The 18,102-nt window shown below is 40.4% G+C and overlaps 1 protein-coding gene across 2 annotated transcripts; it reads right to left on the bottom strand.

The window, feature by feature from the left end:
• Window positions 1–1,648: 1,648 nt before the first annotated feature.
• Window positions 1,649–14,566, bottom strand: asb1 (ankyrin repeat and SOCS box containing 1). Of its 2 annotated transcripts, none has more exons than XM_037790493.1 (5): window positions 14,280–14,566; window positions 12,694–12,832; window positions 10,762–11,064; window positions 7,942–8,324; window positions 1,649–3,108 (listed from the first exon to the last, which is right to left on the bottom strand). In XM_037790493.1, the coding sequence occupies exons 1-5, from the start codon at window positions 14,383–14,385 to the stop codon at window positions 3,056–3,058; spliced, it is 984 nt and encodes a 327-aa protein (XP_037646421.1). In that variant the 5' UTR covers window positions 14,386–14,566; the 3' UTR covers window positions 1,649–3,055. The 2 variants fall into 2 exon arrangements, with proteins under 2 accessions (XP_037646421.1, XP_037646420.1); XM_037790492.1 differs by lacking the exon at window positions 1,649–3,108 and adding an exon at window positions 6,300–6,897.
• Window positions 14,567–18,102: the final 3,536 nt, after the last annotated feature.

The raw sequence follows: 18,102 nt of genomic DNA, 5'->3' as shown, positions 1-18,102 counted from the left end.
TGCTGCCTTTTATTAAACCAAATAATTATCTTATACTGCACTATAACTTTTACTCTTGTGTGGTATACTCTATTTTAGTTTCTAACCTAGCTGTTATTTTTAGCTTGTTTTTATTTTCTAATCTTTAACGTTTTTATGACTGTTTTAATTATGTCTAAATGTTCTTTTGCACTTTGTCGCAATGTTCTTAAATGTTTGTGTAAAGCACTTTGAATTGCCCTGTTGCTAAAATGTGCTCTAAAAATAAAGCTGCCTTGCCTTGTGAAAAAGTCATAAAAATGGCATAAAAAGTCATAGTATAGTATTTCATAATATTTTTTCATAAGAAAAGTCATAGATTAGTATGTTAGAAAAAAGTCAGTTTGGTATGTCAAAAAAAAGTAATAGTATAGTATGCCATTAAAAAAAGTCATTAAAATATTATTAATATGCCATAAAAAGTCATAGCATACAATCTCTTACAGAAATAATAGTACAGTATACCTTAAAAAAGAAATAAAAATATCATAGTATAGCATGTCATGAAAATGTCATAGTATTATGTCATAAATTTGTCATTAAAAACTCATAGTATAGTATGTCATAAAAAGTCATAAAAATGTTATAGTATAAGTCGTAAAAATGTCATAAAAAAGTCATAGCATAGTATGTTGTAAAAAAGACGTAAAAAGGTCATAGTATAGTATGTCACAAAGGTTTTTTTAAAAAGTACAAGCATAGTATGTCATGAAAAACGTCATAGTATGTCATAAAAATGTCGCGAAAAAATAAAAAGCACTGTATACCATGAAAAAAGTCATAGTATAATAAGTTGTAAAAATTGTCCTAGCATATTAATTGTATGTTTTCTACGCTGATAAATTCTAATAATTGCTTTAATCTCTATGGATTCCATTTATGTTTTTAATAGGCCTACATTTTTAAATCTGTTTGTATTATTGAGGAAAGCAAAATCAATATTCCTACTAAAAATTGTAATGTATGGAATTGTTCTACATAAAGTAAAATCAAATAATAAATACCTCGTCCATTTAAGGAGGCTTGCCTATAGTCCCTGTAGGACCTAACTTGGAAGGACCTGTCCTACAAAGCATCCTTGACTTTGAGAAACACCCACTGACTCACAAGGTGAAAGCAACATCAGCATCGCTGCCGCGGCTGTTAAAAGTTATCAATATTTTCGGTCTCCTTCATCCATACCCAAGCGTGCCTGTTCAATTGATCTGACAAGAGCTCAAACAGAAAAGGTTGCTTTTCTTGGACGACAAATGACAAACTCAGTGCCATGTCATCTGTTAGTCATGTCAAACTGCTTTATGTTTGGATAAATGCTAGCTGTGTGGGGGGAAAAAGGAGCTTGAACTCGATAAATGGGTCAGAATACCTGTGTGCGTGTGTGTGGTGGCGGCGGTAAACACGCAGTGATGTGGTCATTGGAGGAAACTAAAGAGTTCCGGAACGCCTGAGGAATGAGATCATTTCAATTAAAGCGAGTGGCAATTACCGAATGGTAACAGGCTACTCGGCATTGCAAGTGCAGGAGAGCAGGTCTTCTGACAAAGAGGCAGACAGAAAGTGATGTGGTGGAACTACTTAACAATTAACAGGTGAGTTTGGATCCAAACAAACAGGACTTTTACTCTCTTTTACACAAACAGGGTTTATATATTTTGTTACCACACACGCACACACACACACACAAGCAGGATTTTATAGGAAAACACCAGATCCACGGAAACAACCTTTAATCCACGTCTAAAAGCTGTGGTCGCCTCATGAAGCGAGCTGCACTGCATTTAACATCTCTTTGCATGCTGGTCCCCACTTTAAGCGGAACACTGCGGTGAATTAGCAGAGGCTGTTGAGTTTTTGATTGCAGTTTGCGGTGCAAATAAAGTCAGGAATGAACGACACCATTCAGCTTTTCCAGGCTCTCGGTGATTTTCTGGAGAAATAAACCTTTTTTACCATCGGTCTGTTTTTCTTTCGTTGCGAAGGCATGACCAAAGGGAATCACTTCAGCATATAAATACTGTTAGCGCTGATCATGATTTGAAGTTTTCATGTACAAAGCAGCCAATAAAATATAATTTGCTGATGTTTTAGCATTTAGCCGCTTCTGTATAGTGACAGGTCATTGTGGAATAAAAGTCTTCATGTGAAATCTCTAATAACTCTGCAGGGTGCCGTCCTAAATAAATTGGAACATAAAATAAATTTGACTTGAAAGAGAAGTCTCTCGCAATGGAAACTCCCCACAGGAAGATAGTGGTTTACCAAACTGTCCAATCTCTGCTTCACTCTGCACTGGTGTGTGTGTGTGTGTGTGTGTTCTGTTAATGAAAGACTAGCTTCAATGAGTTCTGAAGGGATGAGGCTCTTGAGGACACATGCTGAGGTCCACGGCTCAGTCCTCCGAAGCCAACTCAGAAGAGGCTGGCAGAGGAAAGAAAAAAGGAAGAAAAGAAAAGAAGAGGTACAAGAAAGAAAGAGAGACAAACAAAGGGAAGAGATGGGAAAGAAAGAGAAACAGAAAAGGAAAGACAGAGTAAGGGAAGGAGAGACAATGGGAGACAACGAGATGTCTGCCATGCTTGAAAGGAAGACAGTGCCATCTAGAGACCCCATGTGACATTTCTGTGCAATGGCATGCACACAAACTTCACCTTCAAGCACTGATTTTATTTTGTAGTTATTTAATTTAAATAACTTTAAATGTTTAAATCTCATTCATTTGTCTAATGGATAATTTAGCTGTCCCATGAGAGCCTAAATTAGATTATATTTAAAGTTTCAGAGGCTTTTCTTTTACTTTGAAAAGAGAATAATTCTTTGCAACATGTTTGCAGAAAATCTTTAATCCTGCCCAATTCTGCTTTTTCAGAAAGCAACACCGTTTGCTTCCAGTCGGGGTTCCCAGGCTCTGCATGTTCCATTGGGGGCCAGTTGGGTTTTCACCAAATTGTGGTTTTCTCCATGACATCTTGGCACATTTATCAGCTTCACAACGATAACAAATGTCCCTATCCAGAGCTCGATCACACTTGTAATTGTCTTAATGTCTCTGGAGGATGTCACGAGTTACAGGGAGAGTTACACGAGAGAGCACTGTGAGAAGAGAGAGAGAGAGAGAGGGATCAATTGGTTGCGTGATCAATTTAGTGTGCAACGTATTACAGCTGTTCAACATCAGCTGGGTAAAAAAACATGCCTTATTAGTAGAAGGCCATTGTTTACTTAAAAATTCTGCCATTTGTGGAAAAAGTAGCCCTATTTTTTTTTTCTTAAACTTAAACTTTATTTTTATTGTCACATACATGAAATTTGGACTCTGCATTTAAAGCTGCAGTGGGTAGAAATTGAGCAAATATGATTAGAAAAAGTTATTTTTATAGATCGGTCACTATATCCTGACAGTAGTGCATGAGACAGGTAATCTGAAAAAAATCATGTGTCTCGGTGTCCTCCAGTGCTCCTAACGGCATCTGCAAGATTTCACAGACCGGAGGAAAACAACCAATCAGAGCCGAGCTGGAGCCTTGCCGTCTCTGAGCAGCTGTTAATCACTTACAAACTCTGATCAAACGGTCAAACTAGGCAGCTCTGATCAAATCTGAATCAATATTCTGTTACTGTAATGCCTATTTCTCACGTAAAATGTGTTCAGAAACAATTTGTAGTGTACTGTTTAGCTGTAAAATGATAAAGTTTGTGACCCAGCTGACATTCTGAGATCAGCTGAGGAAATACCGAACACCGCCCACCAGCCGTTCTCATTTTACAGCTAAACAGTACACTACAAGATGTTTCTGAACACATTTGAGCCCAGAAATAGTCATTACAGTAACAGAATATTGATTCATATTTGATCAGCGCTGCCTAGTTTGATCGTTTGATCGTTTGATCGGCGTTTGGGAGTGATTGACAGCTTTCTTCGTTGAATGAACAGCCAATAGGAACGCTCTCTCTCTGAAATGACCTGTGATTGGCCAAAGTCTCCCGTCACAGGCAAGATGTTTTAAAGCCTGAAAACAGAGCCATGAGGAGGAGCAGAAGTCTAGTTTTGTCTCAGAACACTTGAATTACAATATGCTGAAAGGTTATTATGGGATTTTACTGCCCAATGATGCCAAAAACATTCTGCCTACTGCAGGTTAAAAATATTTGGCTTGAATAATGATCAGCTAATCTTCAATATCCACAGAGGGGCAGTCTGCTCACCTTAACCCTTTCTATTTTATTCAGATATTTAAGGTCACAGTTTTTTGAAACAGATCCTAGACTTTAATCACTTAACTATCCCCGGGCATGAACCTGTGAAAAGGATCATGTACTGTGTACTGTATGGGGGGGAATTTCCCTAAATAGCTGTTTAACTAATAGTGTGCTGAAGCTTCGCTGGATCAAAAAAAAAAACACCATAACCCTCTACATCACCTCACCTCTGTCTAACAGAGAACTCTAAGCTTTCTGTCTCAACTCCACTCCACTCTGTTTTAGTCTGTAATATTCTTGCACATGTTCAATTTTGCACATCTACATTTGCACATTTACTAAATCAATTATTTTTTTATTAAAGAACAAAACATTGCACACTTTGCTAATGCAATAGTGTGTTATTGCACACCTGCTAATGTATATAGAGCACCAGACTTAACCGAGCCTATACTCCAGAGATTGTGTCCATGACACTAACTCAGATATTCTGGATTAGAGCAGATCTTGTGGACAGAGTTGGGAGGAAAGGAGAAGGAATCATTCTCTCATGTTCACTGAAGGAGATGGCTAAAGGAACAGGAGGCGTTGAAAGTGATCCTACTTTTGAGGAATCGCTCTGCTTCCTGGCGGTGTGGAAGCCCTCCCATGTAGTTTTAGATGATAAAAAACATACAGGAGAGAATATAGAATTATTGTATATTTACTGTATGCAAACAAAGATGAGACATACAAAGTAAAATGCACTTCATGTTGACCGGTGTGTGAGAAACGACACAGAGCTGTGCAACAAACATGCACAGAAGCCAATAGGTGCAACAGACTCACAGAGAAGGCAGCTTTCTGGGCAATAAATACAAAGTTGTTCTATTCATCATGAATAAATTCCCTTCACAGGGAGTTTGTTTGAATATGCTTAAACAGTGCAGGTGTTCTACATGATGCTAACATGTACATTAGTAATTAGACCCAAAATGTTAACTTTTCTCCGGCTATAGCAGTGTTTTCAGTTAAGATCCGGGACCTTGAATTGCTCATTTTAAGCTTTCGTTAATTTTTCCTCCTTAAAAATCTACAACTTGATCTTTAGTCTTTGGTCTGATCAATCTTTCAGGCCATTTTCCAAATCTCTCTGGACCGGAGGGCATACCTGCCAACCTTGAAACCTCAAAAATAAGGAAGATTTCTTACCCAAAGACGGGGGTCCTCCCAGAAAAATGTGAGTTTCAGCGACTATGTTTCCTGCATTCTGGTGACTTTTAAAGAATGAAAATAACAAAATAATGAGAACACTGCAACAGATTTTTTAAGTTAAATAGGCCTACTTTTAATTTAATTCTCTGGTGTGAACTTGTGTGAATCTCTGGCATAAACTAATATTCATCAGTCTTTATTCATTCATTCATTTTTTTTGCCCCTGCTGAGTATTTCTTTCTCTTAGTACTCTCCATTTCCCCGTCCTTCTCTCACTCACGCAGCACTGTGATGTGATGTGCAGCAAGCGCAGCTTAAAACCACAGCTCTCTTTCGTCTGGAAATGGCATTAGGTGTAGCTGTATTGTTGTCCGAGAGGAAACAGTGGGGCTTACAGACACTGTGCAGTGCCAGAAACAGGTTGAGATAACGAAAAGGAAAAAAAGGTGTGACCCTGGGAGGAATTTGGGAGAGGGCAATGAAACACGGGAGTCTCCTGGGAAAATCGGGAGGGTTGGCAAGTATGCCAGAGGGTGGGCGCTACGCTTCCGCGACAACGCTGTCGGTTGGGGCGGCATTATCAGCTGTAACCGCCGTATGAGAGCAGTGCAGAGCGGCAGCCGTGAGCTAGCCAGCGGGGTAGCCCGGCTATGTCAACAAAGCACAGAGAACCTCTGATTATAACACACACAGAGGGAGGGAGACTTCATTCTCTGCTCAGGTAGACATTACTCTTATATATCTTTACATAGCAAACAGTTGCTTGCTGCTATATTAATGCTCTGGATATCGTACAGAGAACCTTTAAGAATACAGGGTTGCTGCACATTTTGCCATTCACTCTGGATGAGAGTTGGTAAAAGGCCTAAAATAAGTATGCATACAACACATAAATGAGCAATTCAAGGAGCTGGATCTGGGTAATGATCCTCTGCTTCTGAACGGGATATTTAATACATGGCATGTTAACATCATTGTTTCACTCCAAATAACATTCTCACTATGGCTCTTAAGCTGAAAAGTGCTACTCGAAGCAGGACCGGAACACATCCCGGTGATTCAGGAGGTCACAAGGCAAACACTTTGGATACACATACAGTTTCCACAAGTCAGGACATACTAAGGTATGTTCAGAAGCATTTCAGTTCAGAAGCATTTCAATAAATAATTATAATTATAGGAAGATAGGACTTCAAAATGTTTGAAAAATGATATTAACTGTATTACTATTAAATAATAAGCAATTCGCAAATTGGGCTCACAACAAGCTCTATTTGGGGTTAGTGTTGTAATTGTCTGAGTTTTTTTTTTTTTTAAGGTTTGGGTTGGAAGAGCTCTGTAGAAGGAGAGGAGGTTGTCAGTTTTGGTGAAGCAGGAAGTTCTTGATGGGTTGTGGTAGCGGTAACGAGGGTATGTGCTTTAGGCGATTCTTGCCCATGGCTCTGCGGATCCTGATGCGACACAGGTGTGTCAGCCTGCGAGGGCATCCTGAGAAAGAGACAAATCAAAGGTGGATCTCCTTAACAGCTGCAGCAGAACGACACTATGGGTACATGATTAAGGCCCTGTTCAGACCTGGTATTAACATGCGTCCTCAGTGATCGGATCACAAGTGGACTGCTTGTCAATGTAGAAATGGGGGAGAGAGAGAGAGAGCGGTGTGACATGCAACAAAGGTCTCAAGGCCAGAATCAAACACGGGACATTGCGGTTATATGGCATGCACTCGGCTAACAAGGCGCTCCACTAAATCTGAACCTTTTCACATTTTTCTTTGCCAGTCATGGCTTTTATTACATTATATGATATTATATGATATCATATTTTGTAACAAAGGATAAATGATTGGGTGGTTTAGAGGCAACCACTGACAACTAACAACAAACTTAGCTAACAACAACCTTAATGCAAATTTGTATTAACGCCACTGATTTCTTTAACGCATTAACACAATCAATATTTGGGAGGTTGTAGCGGGCTCACTTTTAAAGCTAGAGTAAAGTGACATCATAATGCAAGTCACTTTACTCTAGCTTTAAAAGTGAGCCCGCTACACTGACAGCTGTTGTTGCCTGTTGGGCTGCAGTTTTGCCATGTTATGATTGGAGCATATTGTTTTATGCTAAATGCAGTACCTGTGAGGGTTTCTGGACAAAATCTGTCATTGTTTTGTTAACTGATTTACAATAATAAATATATACATACATTTGCATAAAGCAGCAGATTTGTCCACTCCTATGTTGATAAGAGTATTAAATACTTGACAAATCTCCCTTTAAGGTACATTTTGAAGAGATGAAAATTGTGTGATTAATTTGCGAATAATTGCAGTTATTAATCATGGACAATCATGCTATTAATCCCGATTAAATATTTGTATTGATTGACAGCCCTACTCAAAACACATTCATTTGACAACTAAAAGTCCTGAACTACCTGGAACTCTGTATGAAACCCGTCCTTGAACATATACTGTATGTGTTAGTAATATCTGTCCTCACTGATGCCTGCACATTCACAGATTTTACTCACTCCTCGCCTCCAGGAAGACCCTGAGCGCCTCCGGATCCACCTTCCTCCGATTAGGAGCCTCCAGCTCTAAGCCGTCCCAGGGCGCGAGGTCCGGGTTGGCCCCGTGGTCCAGCAGCAGGTGGATGAAGGCTACCTCGCAGCCGTGTCGCAGCACAGCATCCAGCAGGCAGGAGGCCAGGCCGCGGCTCAGAGCCTCTTGGCAGACGGGCCCCGTGTAGTTGAAATCAGGCTGAGCGCCGGCCTGGAGCAGCAGCCGGAAACAGTGGAGGTGGTGGTAGGCGGCGCTGATGTAGAGAGGACACACCACCAGAGTGTTGAGGGTGCGAGCACTCAAGAGGAGCCGGGGACCCAGCTGGTGGTCCATGTTTACATCAGCATTGAACCTGGACAGAGGGAACCATGGATACAGTTTAACCTTTTTTTTTATCTTGATGCCCTCTGAAGATAATACAACTACTTGAAATTCTAATATTTCAGATGGGCCACATTTAGCCAATATACTGTGCAACTAGGTGTGTGTCTAGATCAGGGGTCTGCAACCTGCGGCTCCGGAGCCACATGCGGCTCTCTAGCCCCTCTCCAGTGGCTCCCTGTGGATTTTTAAAAATGGAAATGAATAACTGTTTTTTGTTTACATTTTCATTTTTATTTATCATTGTTGTAGGTCTATGATATGACGATAGGACGGAGTATTAGGGCCACATTGAGGAAATAAAATCTGAGATTTCGAGAATAAAGTCATAATATTATAAAGCAGTAATTTTACGTGTTATTTTCTTTGTTTCTTGTAAAGTTATGACTTTATTCTCTTAATATTACGACTTTTTTTCTCGTAAAGTTATGACTTTACTCTGGAAATCTCATATTTTTTTTCCCTCAATGCGACCCTAATACTCTGTAGTACATTTGCACTTTGGCCCTCACTGCATTAGACTTATATACTATATACTTAGACTGTAAACTGTGTTACCTTCATCACAATGCTCAAATGTTTTGTGGCTCCAGACAGATTTTTTTTTTGTTGCCTAAAATGGTTCTTTTGATAGTAAAGGTTGCTGACCCCTGGTCTAGATCAAAACATTGTGGGTAAAATTAAACATTTTTGCCTTTTGTCTGTTCAGAATATTTTTTTCTTGTCAAAGATTCATTGCAACACATAGGACTACTGTCCCATATGGGCTGCCGGTGAGACCCTATGATTTGTTTTTGTGCATTCTGGGAAAGATGAGACATGTTTTTTTGTAAGTCAGGAAATAACCAAACTACTGCCTGAAGCAGTGGAACACATTGCATCACACGGCTAGCAGTAGATCATAATGCTGACCTCTAGACAATCCACTGCATAAACAGACTAGAATTACTGCCTCGCAGTCGTAGCCTCCGCCAACCAGTCAAGTTGCAGTTTGTCTGTCTGTCCAAAATGTCATCACTTCACCATTTTATCCTGTTAGACCAGGGGTCTCTAACAAGTAGCCCGTTTCTGAGTGGCTCGCCAAAGGTTCAAAGAATATGGATATAAATGTGATAACACAAAGTCACTTTGTAAACCTGTTTAAATTTCGGCTGAAACGTTATTAAAGGACCATAAAAGTAAGACAGAAATGATGTCTGCTGTTGGCAGTGTACAACTTGGTGCTATGTGTAGCTCTAGCTCTCAGAGGAAAAAAGGTTGGAGAGCCCTGTGTTCGACATTTGTATTAGTCATAACTTGCATATGAATTCTTGAATTCTTGGTCACAGCGACCTCTGACCACCAAAATCGAATTAATTCATCTTCCAGTCCAAGTGGCTGTTTGTGCTAAATTTGAAGAAATTCGCTCAAGGCGTTCTTGAGATATCGCATTGCCAAGAATGGGACGGACGTGAGGTCACAGTGACCTTTGACCTTTGACCACCAAATTCTAAGCAGTTCATCGTTGAGTCCAAGTGAATGCTTGTGACAAATTTAAAATTCCCTTCAGGCGTTCCTGAGATATTCATGAGAATGGTATGAACGGACAGATGGACGGATAGATGGAAAGACACCCTGAAAACATACAGTAATGCCTCCGTCAACGGCTATCACGGCGTGGAGATATAAAAAAGGGAAGGCTCAAAGATGGACTGGCTCGGCATGGAGAGTATCCCCTAGGGATGCACCGATACCAAGAATGGATCAAATATTGGGTCGATTCTGACTCAAACAGCTGGATTTCGAATCAATGACAACGGGGCCGATCTATTCAATTCAATTCTATTTTTATATACCATATACATTATATACTGGAGTTTTAATTCCTATTGAAGTTTTGACCAATTTGTTGCTGCATTAAAAAGGTTTACACTTGAATTGCATTTCCTGTTCATTTTGAAGATTTTTTTTTACCAAGTCGCTGGTGTACGATTTATTGTTTTAATACAACTCAGTATATGTATATCTATGTATTTATTGGAAAGCAATGTTCAAGTCAAGCCTGATGTTGCCTTACACATAAGAGAATGATCCCAGGTCACTTCCACACAGTGAGTTATACAGCGTATTAATTAAACACTGGTATCAGATCGGTACTCAGTACCACAAAGCCCAGGTATCGCTATCGGTATCGGGACTAAAAATGTCGGATCGGTGCCTCCCTAGTATCACCCGTCACCAGTTTTCAGAAGTGGGAGAGGGGAGAAAAACAAATCTTATTGCCAGTATACTGTGTGAAGATACACATTCAACACATACAGTATATGACAAGTGAGAAAATTTTTTTTTTTTTTTCTGCTTGTTTAACACAGCCACAGATCGCCGCTCCATGGCTCCAGGTTTTTAGACTGATCCTCTCCTAACCTCACCTGATGAGCTCCTGCAGTACGTCCAGCCTTCCCACCCGTGCAGCGTGGTACAGCGGCGTGCTGCGGTGGTGGCGACTTCCGTTGGGATTGGCTCCGGCTTCGAGGAGGATGCGGACGCAGTCCAGGTGACCGTTCACCACGGCCACGTAGAGGGCCGTTTGACCTTTCACGTCGACCAGGTCCACCACGGCTCCCTGTGCGATCAGATAGGCCACGCAGGCGGCGTGTCCTGCTGTGGCTGCGATCCGCAGAGGGGTGCAGGGCAGACAGCCGCAACACCAGACAGACTTCTCATTGATGCGCCTGGCGGGGAGAAGAGGGAGTAGTTATCAGTTGTATCCAACATATTGAGTTATGTTTGCACTTGATGATTTTTTGTTGAATAAAAGCAGGCCAATGACCATAAAACCACATTAAAAAACAATAAACGTACCAAAGTCTTAAAAATATCATTGCTGTGTGGTCATCACAAATGAAATCTTTACGACAGCTACCTGCTAAAATGTACTGCTTTCAACACTACTGCCTCAGGCAAGTTGGGATAGGCGGGGCAGGGAGATCCCAATGAAATAAAAAGTGTTTTATTGAAATAACAGCATGTTGCAAACCATGTGGAATGGAGATGAACTGCCCTAAGCCAGTAATAACGGGTTGGCTGGGTGTGGAGTATGAGTGCTGCATACAACCACTGTGGGATTGGGGTTAAATGAGCGCTGACCACTCTGCGATGGTCCCGCCTGGCTCTGACATTGTGAGCATTACATGTTCCAGTACCTGTACAGACAGTGTGCCAATGAGGTGTTTGAGTCCCACCGTGGCCACCGACTATAAACCATAATGCACACATTGAGAAAAAGGAAGTGTTTGGTTAAAGCACTGTGGCAACGAGGATAAAAGTACCCAGCATATGGTGTGTGTTATGCAGCACAAGACTGTTCTGTGGTAGAGATGTGTAAGGGCATATTCTGTACAGCGTGTCTGTCACTCAGCAGACCTGCTGAACAAACCCACACAGCACAGAGACCACAAACCACGTTACTGCCACACATGAACATTCTGAACAAAAGCTGCCAGTTCTGCAGTAAGACGGAGCGTGCAGTGTGACCGTTGAGGGACGAGGTCTATTCTGCACGTCTACAACAGCAACAAAAAGTACTCTGTTAACAAAAGTGCTTTACATATAAAATAGGGGTGTCAAAGTTAATGCGATAATAGCGCGTTAATGCACATTCGTTTTAACGGCGCTAATTTCTTTAACGCAATCGATCTGAGGTTGTAGCGGGCTCAGTTTTAAAGCTGGAGTGAATAAACTGGCATCATATGAAACTAACTATGAAACTAAAAAAACTGATGAATCCTTTGGTATCAATCATGTCATACTAGCTTGTCGGAAAGGAGGCTAGATGACGCTCCAAACTTTGAAAAGGTATCCCCTTGACCTCTGACCTCCAGATCAGTGAAGGTTAATTGGTTTCTAAGGGTACCCACGAGTCTCCCCTTTACAGACATGCCCACTTTATGATAATCACATGCAGTTTGAGGCAAGTCATAGTCAAGTCAGCACACTGACACACTGACAGCTGTTGTTGCCTGTTGGGCTGCAGTTTGCCATGTTATGATTGGAGCATATTGTTTAATGCTAAATACAGTACCTGTGAGGGTTTCTGGACAATATCTGTCATTGTTTTGTGTTGTTAATTGATTTCCAATAATAAATATATACATATATTTGCATAAAGTAGCATATTTGCCCACTCCCATGTTGATAAGAGTATTAAATACTTGACAAATCTCCCTTTAAGGTACATTTTGAACAGATGAAAATTGTGCGATTAATTTGCAAATAATCACAATTAATCACGGACAATCATGCGATTAAGCCCTAAAATAAAATCGTATTATATTCAAATTGTTATTATTACTCCCTCCTACCGTCTGAAGCTGTCTTCCTGCAGCAGGTTCCTCAGGGTGTCCAGATCTCCGACGTAGGCTGCGTTGTGCAGCCTCATGTCATCCTGCTCCAGAGGTTTGTCGCAGAACTGCTCCTGGAGCCATTCCTTCAGGTTACGGCCTGGTGACGACACAGATGACAAACTGTCAAACTATCATATCTTCAAATAAAACTGATGTGTGCTATACATGAGTTCAGTGGTTCCCAAAGCCTTTCTGCAGGGATGAAATATGATAAAAATGATAACAAATATTTTCAAATGTTTTCAGAATCATCTTGTAGTGTACTGTTTAGCTGTAAAAAAGCAGCCATGTTGAGATCAGTGGAGGAAATACCAAGCACTGCCCACCAGCCGGAGCAAACTTTCTCATTTTACAGCTAAACAGTACACTACAAGATGTTTCTGAACACATTTGAGGAGAGAAATAGGCATTACAGTAACAGAATATTGATTCATATTTGATCAGCTCTGCCTAGTTTAACTGTATGATCGTCCGCAGACCCCGCGAGTGATTGACAGCTGCCTTCGTTGAATGCAAAGCTAATAGGAACGCTCTCTCTCTGAAATGACCTGTGATTGGCCAAAGTCTCCCGTCATTTTTAAAGGTCCTATATCATGCTCATCTTCAGGTTCATACTTGTATTTTGTGTTTCTACTAGAACATGTTTACATGCTGTAATGTTAAAAAAAAACTTTATTTTCCTCATACTATCTGCCTAAATATACCTGTATTTACCCTCTGTCTGAAACACTCGTTTTAGTGCATGTCAACGGAATAGCAACGGAATTGCGTTGCTAGGCAACAGGTGGGGTCCATGTTTGCTTCTTGTCAGCTGATGTTATTTACATACACTGCAACAGGAAATAAACTGGAACACATTTAGAATGTTAACGTTTAAAACCGTGTGATGATCTATATATATTGTATATTTGTGACATCACAAATGGACAGAAATCCTAACGGCTTGTTTCAAACGCACAATTTCTGAATATGGGCTGTGTGTATTTTCCTGTGGATTGAGCGTTTTGATAGTTTAACAGTATTTATATAGAACTTAAACCTGCTTTATAATATAAAAGACATGGAAATCTCACTTTTTACAATATGGGACCTTTAAACCCTGAAAACAGAGCCATGAGGAGGAGCAGAAGTTTAGTTTTCTCTCAGAACACTTGAATTACAATATGCTGAAAGGTTATTTTGGAATCTTTTGCCCAATGATGCCAAAAACATTCTGCCTACTGCAGCTTTAAATTGCATTTTATTGTGCAGGTGTCAACCACTTATATAAGCTACATAAGAGCTCAAATGGTCAACCTCTTGTCCAAATCCATCCACTATAACTCCATCATTTGTAGGGATATGAGAACATTAATCATGCTGTAGATGTTTACTGACTGCTGGGGCCACACCTCATTACAGTCCTCAGGAGGAGTCACCTCACAACATCACTTGTTGTTGTCCTGCTCATTGAGCTCTTCCTGTTAATGTATCTGCCGTCCTCTCACACACATGGAGGTACATGCACCCTGGAGAGGACTGATGAATCATGCAGACATGGTTACCTGCAGCGGTGGCACTGGGCAGATCAGACACAGTGATGAGAGGAGGGAAGGTGATACTGGGCGGCTCGTCAGCAGCAGCCTCTGGACCGTCTGGACCGTCCGCCATGCTGCTGATCCGTTACACCGTCACCTGGACCTGGACCTGGAGCCGCAGCAGGAGATCTACACCGGTTACCCCCCGAACCACGGGAAACTCTACCGAATCAGACCAGAGTCTTCACAATAATACACCAGTGTGATTGTGACTGACAGAGTCTGTGAGTTCACTGCGCAACTTCCTGACTGCGCTCAGCTGGACGATTTAAAGGGGACGCGTCGCTTTATTAAAGCTGCAGTAGGTTTCTTTGAGCAAATATGATAAATAAAGTTATTTGTATAAAACTGTCACTATATCCTACGACGGAGCATTAGGGACACATTGAGGGAAGAAAATAAATCTGAGATTTCGAGAATAAAGTCATAATATTACGAGAAAAAAGTCATAGGCTTACGAGAGAAAAAAGTCGTAATATTATGAGAATAATTTCAGAAGTTATTTTATTTAAATTTTCAAAACGACGGTTTTGTGAGAATCAAAGTCTGAATTAATTTAAAATATTTTACGCCCAGCAAAGTGAAATATTATACTTATACAGTTAAATTGAAGCGTTATTGATGTTACAGAGCTGTCCGTCAACGTGTCATGAACGTTATCGTCACTACCCCATTGCATTGTGGGATATGTATGCCGCCGTAGTGTCAGCGTTGCATACAGTAATATTTCACCGGATAAAGTATGTAGTTCACCTACTATTGGTGTCATACTATGGTTTCGGACGTACAAAAATATTTCACATACTGTTTTAGCGTACTAAATAGCATGTTAGTGTGGAATTTCGGACGCAACAAAATTTTTTAACCCGGCCACCTTGTTGAAAACAGTCAAGCCAAAACCAAGCACCGCCCGCCGGCCGGAGCAAACTTTCATATTTTACAGCTTTACATTGGCAGACATAGACAATTCAAAAACATACTGATTTTTTTTTTATTCCCCAACTTGAAGGTCTAAATGTTGTTTTAAAGCCCAAATTTCGGGGAAATACTCAATCTTTTATTTATCTATTTTTTAAAATTTAGTTGACCTGAAACAAGTAAAATCTCCTACATACTGTTTATGATGCACAGCATATCCATGTCTCTGTGTACAAAAGGGTTAGACATTCTGTTTAGCTGCGCCTAAAATGTTGTGTCAACCGTCTTTCTGACAGTTAATCTTTGATGAGTCATTTTTGAGTGGGCACACCACGGAGGCATGCAGCCACGGCTCTATCTAAGAATTGATTGCATCAAACCTTTGACGTCGAGGCCTTGGTGGTGCTCTAAAAATACACGGAAAGGTCAACAGTGCCAAGTTTCCCCATAAGTGGACAGGTCGCTTACAGACTTCCAGCTTTGTAAGGACAAGGTAGTTTCAGGGAGGAAAAATAAAGACGATTCTGAAATTCAGTTGTTTTGATGAGCAGATTTCAGGTCAGTGAGCTGTGATTTGCAGTTATAATTTTGAGACATACAGTAGGCTATTACTTATTGAAAGTATGCAGCCCAATTCAAACCCATATAACAAGACCTGGGAACATGGTGTGCAGTTCATCCCATCTGATTACAACACTAAGAACAATAACCATTTAATAATAATTTAATTATGAACAAAGTCAGATTGGAGAGGTTATCTAACCACTCCAAACCCGGCCCTGTGTTTTATCCACACAAAGTGCAGTTTATTTTCAGAATTGCATTTAAAAAAGTAATTTGGATTAACATAAGGATTAATGCAGGCAGGGGTGTCAAACTACATTTTAGTTCATGGGCCACATACAAGCGCAATTTGATCTCAAGTGGGCCGGACCAGTAAAACCATTGCATGATAGCCTATATACAATAACACCTCCAAATTGTTCCTTTTTTCTTTCTTTTTTTAATTGTTCACAATTAATGAACAATCCATTTACAAAACAGATGATTAACGACCTGAGATCTCGCTGATCTCTCGGATATGACAAAAAAAGACGGACTGTTATTTTCTAAAATCTAGCCAACAATTAATTTATCTCCTCTGTTCTCCGTTGGCCTGGCAACTTCTTGTATTTTTTGCCATGATGAGTCTGAAAGTGGTGCCGAATATTATATTCTTTGAGTACTGAAAGATATAAGAAATATATCAGTTGCTATAAGCCCCTTAGATGTGGGTCAATAGGAGCCTACTACACCTGCTAGTAGGTTTTATCATCTATTCACATGATAGATCACCGAAAGAAGGCATAAAATATCACGACAGCAACCGTAGTAATTATGACAGGAACAGGAGCAGAAGTCAACATAATGTTTTTCCCTAAACTTAACTAAGTGGGGCTTTTTTGCCTAAACCTAAAGAAGTTGTAGTTGTTCTGCCTGAACCTAAAGAAGTTGTAGTTTTTTAACCTAAACCTGTTGTTTTTTTGTTGCCTAAATGTAAAGAAGTTGTTTTTTTTCATTGCCTAAACTTAGCTGATTTTTGTTGCTTGAACCTAAAGAAGTTGTAGTTGTATTACCTAAACCTCTTTTTTTTTGACTACACATAAAGAAGTTGTAGTTTTGTTGCCTAATCCTAAAGAAGGCTTTTTGTTTGTGTTCAAAATGTGACGTTTCATTCAGTTTTACAACATGTTAGAACGTGTTGCTTTTAAGTTTTCTAATGACCAACATCTATGGTGCTTATAGCGACTGATAACACCCATGTAATGGCCTGATAACAATCTAATCGGGTGCAGCAACACACTAAGCACACTGGTTTCTCATTCTCTGTGAAGAATAGGACCTGGTCCGTTTCTCTTGGAGAACCCGACACTCTGTGTCATTTTCCACCGACGGCTCCTGCATGAAGAGTAGCCTACGCCGGACAGTGTTGTGTCACATAACCTGTACGTAGGTACTAGGTATCTATAATAGGAATAGCAATGCATTTTATTGAAAAATTAGAATTAATGATTTCTCTGCAATTTTCACACTTTGCAAAGTCATCCAATGGGCCTTATTGGACATTTTGGTGGGCCTGTTCTGGCCCTTGGGCCATATGTTTGACACCCCTGGATTAGTGGGTAACTGTAGACAACAAAAACGAAAGGTGTGGTCACTCATTAGCAGCATGATCCATTGTGAAATTCAAAGGGAAAAATCAACTGAGGTTTTTATTAATAGTGAAGAGGCAGTCATGTCTTAAGTCCCTTCTTCTTTGTGGAAGCCCACAGTTAAAAGGGAAACGCAGATGGACAATGTCCTTTCCTTGGACTATGCTGTAGTCTTATCTTAATCCACCTGTTGAGACTGGGGCCAGCGTCTTTGTCCATGCCTTCTGCTGTAGGGGCCTTCAGCTAAATCTCCGACTCGCATCACAAATGCTCTGTCCAAATCTTGCCTAATAGTTGTTAAAGGGGCTTCCTAATATGCTTTGTGTGTGTTGCAGCTGTTTCTTGGCTTGCCAGAGAAAAGTTAATAATGCTAATGTTACTTGAGGGTCTTAAAAAGAAAAGTTAAATGTTTTACTTCTGTCATGTTGGACTGGGCTTCAAAAGAGTCTCGTTGACAGTGTGACTAGGCCGTGCCAGACGCCACAAGGACTTCACATGGACTCGTCGAAATCACAAACCAGGGCCATTTATCATTTCGCTCATAATGTAACTGGAGCGATACAGACCTCTCATTAAGTTTCCATTAAAAAGGCCAACTTGACTTTGGGTCTGTAACTTTCTCTCAGCAACAGTCACTACTCTCCACTTACTCAAAAAAAAAACAGAAGAGGAAACAAATA

This window comes from Sebastes umbrosus, chromosome 13, assembly GCF_015220745.1.
Source record: "Sebastes umbrosus isolate fSebUmb1 chromosome 13, fSebUmb1.pri, whole genome shotgun sequence".
NCBI lineage: Eukaryota > Metazoa > Chordata > Actinopteri > Perciformes > Sebastidae > Sebastes > Sebastes umbrosus.
Note: the sequence above shows the minus strand (reverse complement) of the source record. Positions and strands in the feature narration are given on the sequence as shown.

Coding starts and splice junctions, on each gene's coding strand:
- asb1 (XM_037790492.1), bottom strand. CDS start 14,385: ATGGCGGACGGTCCAGACGGTCCAGAGGCTGCTGCTGACGAGCCGCCC. Junction 11,065..12,693: donor CAGGAAGACAGCTTCAGACG/GTAGGAGGGAGT, acceptor TCTCCCCGCCAG/GCGCATCAATGAGAAGTCTG. Junction 8,325..10,761: donor GTACTGCAGGAGCTCATCAG/GTGAGGTTAGGA, acceptor CCCTCTGTCCAG/GTTCAATGCTGATGTAAACA.